This window comes from Sitophilus oryzae, unplaced genomic scaffold, assembly GCF_002938485.1.
Source record: "Sitophilus oryzae breed Bouriz unplaced genomic scaffold, Soryzae_2.0 scaffold_1710_pilon_pilon, whole genome shotgun sequence".
Classification (NCBI taxonomy): Eukaryota; Metazoa; Arthropoda; class Insecta; order Coleoptera; family Curculionidae; genus Sitophilus; species Sitophilus oryzae.
In genome coordinates, this window is record NW_022146403.1 from 60,439 (window position 1) to 67,415 (window position 6,977).

Sequence of the window (6,977 nt, forward strand, 5' to 3'; positions counted from 1 at the left end):
TTACAAAAACAATATACACTATTTTATAAGTATGTTGATGCGGACCCAAAATGAATGCTAAAATTGCTGTAAATCGTTACTGTCTTATTCAAAAGCGAATACCTCCAATAAAAATAAAGCTATTGAGATGAATCAAAATATCAACATTTTGTTTTGACAGAGTTTCATTTTTAATTTAGAAGGAGAAACTGAAAAGTCAAATAATTTAGCAACAAATTGTTTAAAAAATCATCACAGAGTCGTAATATGTTTTGTATAGTTTGTTACTCTGAGCATTAGTAAAAGCATAGGGAGGAAAAAACGCAAACATTAAAAACCGAACATTTTGCAAGAGCAACGGCAAAAACAAACTGGTAATATAATGAACGACCTACCAAACGATTCTCTGTCATGGGGAATAAATTAATTCCCAATGCTGGTAAAAATCCAAACGAAAAAAACCAGGAAAATTGTTTGATTTAAAAAAAAGCTCAAACTCAAAAAATATGTTTCCAAGTATAGTTAAATATTTTAAACATTTTATTTCAGAAAAATATTCCCTTATGACCTACTAATGCATCATCTTAATACAATATGATGATGCATTAAAAGATGATGCAAAAAAAACGATGTCAGCGATGGCTATGAAATGAAGATTGCTATCATTTTATACCGGGGCGTCTCAAATGTGACTCACCCCCTATATATTTTTTAGTTCTTCATGATGAAAAGAGATTTGGTATGTTAGTATATGACATTAATTAGGATTAATTGACGTATTCAATTCTCTTTGTGCCAAATTTGGTTAAAATCGGTTCAGCGGTTTTTGAGTTATCGTGTTACAGACGGAGAGACAGACGGACAGACAGACAGACAGACAGACACCATGAAAATATTATGTATTTAGGTCATTTTGAGTGAAATTAAAAAAACTTTTTTTTGCCGATCTTAATAGCCTACCATACCTATTGGTGTGGTCAGTTTGATTGGGATTTGGAAATATTTTTGAAACCTCGCCCAAATGTCTAGAATTTACCAAAAAGTTATGTCAACGGCATGCGATTGGTGGTCTTTTCAAACCATTTTCAACAATTTTTTTTTTTCAAAACATAAGCTAACAGTAAGTAAACATAAAATAGTTGTTTATAGTAAATATAAAAATATGTTTATCGCGTCGACAAATATTCCTTGTACTTAAATATTTTCTTTTCAGTACAAACGAGTGGCAGTAGCGAAAGACACATTATATAACAATTTTTTATAGCATTGTGGTGGATGGAGGAATTTTTTTTTTTAATTTTGAATTTGGTATGTAAAAAGAGGACTTTTTCAATACGTGAGAGGAAAGAGGACACTGGGGATCAAAAAGAGGACTGTCTTCTGGAACAGAGGACGTTCTTCCCCTAGGAGATGCAAGACCTTGTCGTTGGTGGGGCAGCTCCTGGTCAGGTGCTGGGGGGAATCCCCTCTAGTACTTGGCTTGGTCTAAGAAGCATCTCACTCATCGTCTTGTCCCTGACTGTAGTGTCGTGGCCAGGGAATTGCACCAAGACATATAACGATACCGGGCGGGGCTACGGACAGCCTCAACCTTGGGGCACCGGGGGGCACCCCATTGTATTTTACCCCTTACTTCTACATGCAGGGCTCTGTAGAAGTGGACCGACTTTCCCTAGCGACTCATAGGAACACTATGAGATCTGATAATAATAGTAATAAAAACATCACCGGTGAAGCTGTGGGGAAACCCCCTAGCGACACTGGGAACAGTAACAATGAAAGTTCCAAGGGGTCAAACCCAAAGAGAACTACAGGAGAGGTGGCTGACACTTGCGTGAGACCATCCTCCGCAAGTGGCATACAAGCTACCACCTCCTCCAAGGGTCGGGAGCCTACCTCCTACCTCTAAACCCAACAGGCGACACAAGCTACCGTTTCGTCTACCCGGCCTGGGTCGTAGCTCCTCGACTGTGAGGGACACGGGTCTCCGTAGGAAGTCCTGGGACTGTATGATGAGTTATAACTCAAGAAAGGGGGACACAATAGATCTCTAAGGTCGCAGAGATTAACCCCCCTCAAAGTAACAATGAAAGTTCCAAGGGGCCAAACCCAAAGAGAACTACAGGAGAGGTGGCTGACACTTGCGTGAGACCATCCTCCGCAAGTGGCATACAAGCTACCACCTCCTCCAAGGGTCGGGAGCCTACCTCCTACCTCTAAACCCAACAGGCGATACAAGCTACCGTTTCGTCTACCCGGCCTGGGTCGTAGCTCCTCGACTGTGAGGGACACGGGTCTCCGTAGGAAGTCCTGGGACTGTATGATGAGTTATAACTCAAGAAAGGGGGACACAATAGATCTCTAAGGTCGCAGAGATTAACCCCCCTCCCACTTATTCTAAAACAGAGGACGTTTGGCAACCCTAGAATACTAGCTTACTGTTATCGTCTAATATCAAACCATAGCGCTCTGTTAGCCGTGTAATCATCGATACACACGTAATTAATACGATCCGGAATTCATACGTCCGTACAAGCCACGCGTATCAATCTGGCTGGCCAAATTTACCTTAGTAATAAGCAATTAAGCGCACACCTGTCATCTCGTAGCCAGAAAATCGGCTCGATCACGGATTCCGGCCACGGTCTCTCATTTTCCTCGCCCAAATCCCTACGCAAAATCTCTCTCTCGCCGGCTCTTGTTTGTTGGAAAACAAAGGGTTCGTTCGGGAAAGTGCGAGGCCTAGGCTGAATATAAATCGGGCAGTTCTTTCGGCTTAGACGACAAAAAAGTTCGGTGTAGTTTTGTAAAGCTAATTTCGTATTGACCAGATCGAAACGTGTCGTAGTTGTATTTGTAATTTCGATAGGATTTACTAGACGGAGTAAAACGGTATTTTTTTTTTCTAGGATTGGAAAATTAAATTTTATTTTGTGAAGCATGTATGTAAATATACCCACAGCTCAAAATTCCGCCACCCTAAAAATTTCACTAAGTTTAATGTTTCACAACTTTTTATTTTGAAATTGGATTTTTATGATTATGGTATCAGTGTGAAGATAAATTTATTGGCATTATTTAAAATATTTTAATGGCTTATATTCTTCGGTTAGGTGGGTTTATACTGGGATAAATCTAAACGTTGTTTTTGCAATAAATTCAAAACACCCTGTGGAAAAAATGAGACGGGCATTTTGGATAAAACACACTTTCCTGTAATCTTAGATGTATTCCTAACATTCCATTTTTTGAATTATCCCGTTATTTCTATTTTTTTATGAGCTACACTTTTTTATGTATATTTTTATACAGGGTGTCCCAGAAATAAGTGCAAATATTTTAAGGGGTGGAAGATCTGGTCAAAAGAAACATTTTTTCTCTTTACCGTTTTTCAAATAAGTCCAAAATAACCGAGTTAAGGCCTGGTTTTTCTGACCAGATCGGCCCGAAATATTTCGGTGATATAGCACGAAAAGTTCGTTAGCGTTTCCGGCCAAACCCAGTATATGTGTAGGACGCAGTAGTGGTTTGTCTAGATCGGAACGAAATTTCGTTCCGAAATTTCGGGAACGTATGCGGACAGCAGTTCGTCTGTATCAAACTAGTTTTGATTTGAACGATCTCAAATCGGCGTAGTTCGCCGAACTTGTTAGGTTAGGTTAAGGTTGTGAAAAATAATTGTCAATTTCGGCGGATTTATTTTTATAAAATTACTATTTACAGTATGTGTGTAAAGTGAATCAATAAATTAATTAAAATTCGAGTGTTTATTTCTCGAAAACATATTTAGACCCGTCGATTTTCTTTTCTTGTCACGCATTTGAATAATAAAATTATTCACGGTGTTTCTAAAAAGTTGGGCTGTTTATTTTTTCCTGAAAATGCGCGACAAAAAATAAAACGACGGATCAAAACATGTTTTCAAGAAAAATCACCAAATACCTGAATTTATGAATAGGGAAGTTCTTGTTTCCATCTTGTTGCCCATCGATGGACCATCAGAAGTAAAAAAATAGATGATGAAAAAATTCTGATGGTCCACCGATAGGCAACAAGATGGAAACAAGAACTTCTAATTTATTCAAAAGATGTCCGTCGGTAAGAAGTACAACAAATTAGATTTTTCTGCACTGGAAGATGAACTATTAATTGACAAAGTTAAAGAGAATCCTCCATTATATGCGAAAAAATTAAAAAGTTACAAGGACATGAAAATAAAAGATAATATTTGGGCAAAAATTGCAAAGGAAATGGTAAAATCCGGGTATAATAGAACAGGTAAGTACAAGCTAAAATAGAACAACTTTTTTTATTTAATAAAATAGAACAACATTTCATTTTTCATAGGTAGTTAAACTAAACTGCTTCACGGGAATTAGGGATATTAGTAATTTTCAGATATTTAAATACATAAAAAATGCACAATAATAAAATCATTTTAGGCCGTATCCCTAAATCGTGCAGCAGAATGTATCTATACATAATATTTAACACATTATTTAAAATAAATGTTTGCTGAATGTATGTAAAACGTTAGTTTGAAGAGAGCTCATCGTCATGATATCGTGTGCGATTTATAATATTATTTTGCCACCCAACCCTGCCAGCATCTTTGTTAAAATAATCTTTAAAAACTTCACGAACATGTCTAGCTGCAAAAGAGGGCCGTCTGTTCTGAGAAGGCGCTAAAGGTGAAAAGGTTTCAGCAGGAATTGGCGGATTTGAATGGGTATTTTCTTCTGGATATGGTATTTTAGAGTCCCTTAGCATATTATGTAAAAGGCAGGTGGCAAAAATAATATCATCAATAGTGTCGGCGTTTTTACGCCAATGGGCGTAAAATAAATTCTAAAATATTGGCTTAATATTCCGAATGCATTTTCCGTAGTTCTTCTTGCTCGACAGTGGCGGTAATTATATGCTGCAATTGTGGTGTCAGATGCAGATAAAGTTTGTGGATAGGGCTTCATCATATTTTCTGTAAGTGTAAATGCACTGTCTCCAAAAGGATAACATGGGGCTGTAAAGTAGTTGTGTTTGGAAGAACTGCCGGTGGTGGAAGATTGAAGCTACCTGCAGCAATTTTTTACCAAAATTAGATTTACTGTACACCCCAGCATCTCCTTCACCTCCATAAGCTCCTACATCAATGGCTACAAACTTACAGTCAGCATCGACAAGGGCTAACAAAACTACAGAATAATATTCTTTGTAATTAAAATGTAGCGATCCTGTGTTTGGGGGACAGACTACTCGAACATGTTTTCCGTCAATCGCCATGCAACAGTTTGGAAAATTCCAGCGTTTGTAAAATTCTAGGGCATTTCTTTTGTGTTGATTTTCGGTAGGAGCTGGCATAACTATATCAGTCATCTTGTTACGAATAGCAGACAATACTTGTCGGACAATAATACTGATCCAACTATGACAAATTCTGAATGAAAATGCTAATGATCGATATGACTCGCCCGTGGCTAAATACCTGCAACAAAAAATTATAATCAGGGATAATAAATACCTATAAGAAATTAGAAATAATATTAAAATACCTATAACAAAGTAGAATATTGAAAAATATTGCCATTATTTTTAGGTGAAGAGTGCAAAAAGAGATGGTCTAACCTACGAGACTACTATGTTAGAAAGAAAAAAGTGAGTTCTACCGGAAGTTCAGCCAGTCAGGGAAATGAAAAGTTTCATCATATGAAATTTTTGGATAGCACAGCGTTCGTACATCGAATGTAAGTAGGTACAGAATTTAATTTTCTGTTGTCATTAACGGTATTTTTGAAATATTCTATTTTAGCACAAAATCCAGTGTATCTGCTGCTGCCGTCGCTGATGGAGAAGTAAGTGATGACAATGAGCATGAAGGAAATGGTTCTGATATAGAAAGTCAAAATGAAGAAACGGAAAATCAAAGTATAATAGAGGAATTACTCATAGAAGTAACACCCATGGAGGAAAAAACAAAGAAATAAACGAGACACAAGAAATTACAGCAACACCAACTCAAGTCAATAAAGTGGGCAAAGCTGATCTGGTCCAAATCGAAAAATAGCCGGCACAAAAAAAGTAACACAAACCGAAACACGTGGGAGAATAGATGCAAAGAAGGCCAGAACACAATTATTCCAAGATATTCACAAAGGAAGATCCGAACGAATGACATTACTTCGCGATATAGCCCAGCGAGCCACTACCTCAGGGCCTCAATCAACTGAAGATCCGATTGATCTGTTTTTCAAATCATTGGCAGCAACAGCTAAAACACTATCGCCGAGGTATTTGGCAGAAGCCAAACGAAAGATCTTCCTTGATATGGCCGAAATTGAGGAGAAAAATATCGAAGAAAAATATCCACCATCAAACCTTTCCCCTTTGCAGACAGTGTACGTATCAACGCCAAGCCCATCCCCTTCCCTACCATCACACTCTGACGATTCTTCCTCGGCTTGTCATCTCATAAGACAAAGAGAATATAATATAGTTTATGGACATCCCGGCGGTCCCAGCTCTACTTACAACACCGATTCTAATAATCAGGAACAAATGATGTCACCAGATGGTACAGTACAGAGCTACTTAACTGATTTTACGCCATTATAAATATGTTGTTTAATAAGATAAGTACGTTTATCTACTATTTTACTATTTTTCTTATGAAAAAGAATAAAATATTTATTTTTATTAGTTTTTTATTTATTTTTGACATATTAACTATAGATCTATGTAGGTACGTATTTTTGAATTAAAAACTTCTTTTAACGCGTTCACCTCTTTTTTTACTAAGCAGCGAATTAAACTGACCCGTCATGAATCATGCTCATTCACGTTTTATCCGGCACTTTCATATAATCGTTTTTCAATAAAAACTTACATACCTTAATGTGAGACATAACTTTTCCTCGGGAGAGATAGGAGTCGGATGTTTATTTGTAGGTTGTGAACTGATTTCATTCTTTATGTAATCTAGTACAGTATGGAATAGTTGTGGA

The 6,977-nt window shown here is 37.2% G+C and overlaps 1 protein-coding gene across 1 annotated transcript; it reads left to right on the plus strand.

The window, feature by feature from the left end:
- Positions 1–4,057: 4,057 nt before the first annotated feature.
- LOC115881268 (trihelix transcription factor GT-3a-like) lies at positions 4,058–6,031 on the plus strand. Its single transcript, XM_030898683.1, has 3 exons — positions 4,058–4,257; positions 5,573–5,720; positions 5,786–6,031. Exons 1-3 carry the CDS (start codon positions 4,068–4,070, stop codon positions 5,958–5,960), a joined length of 513 nt encoding a protein of 170 aa, XP_030754543.1. The 5' UTR covers positions 4,058–4,067; the 3' UTR covers positions 5,961–6,031.
- The last annotated feature ends 946 nt before the right edge of the window (positions 6,032–6,977 follow it).

What these genes read in the sequence shown, in the direction of transcription:
- LOC115881268 (XM_030898683.1), top strand. Translation starts at nt 4,068, where the DNA reads ATGTCCGTCGGTAAGAAGTACAACAAATTAGATTTTTCTGCACTGGAA. An exon ending in ATCCGGGTATAATAGAACAG is followed by an intron (nt 4,258 to 5,572) that starts GTAAGTACAAGC and finishes CATTATTTTTAG; the next exon opens with GTGAAGAGTGCAAAAAGAGA. An exon ending in ACAGCGTTCGTACATCGAAT is followed by an intron (nt 5,721 to 5,785) that starts GTAAGTAGGTAC and finishes ATTCTATTTTAG; the next exon opens with CACAAAATCCAGTGTATCTG.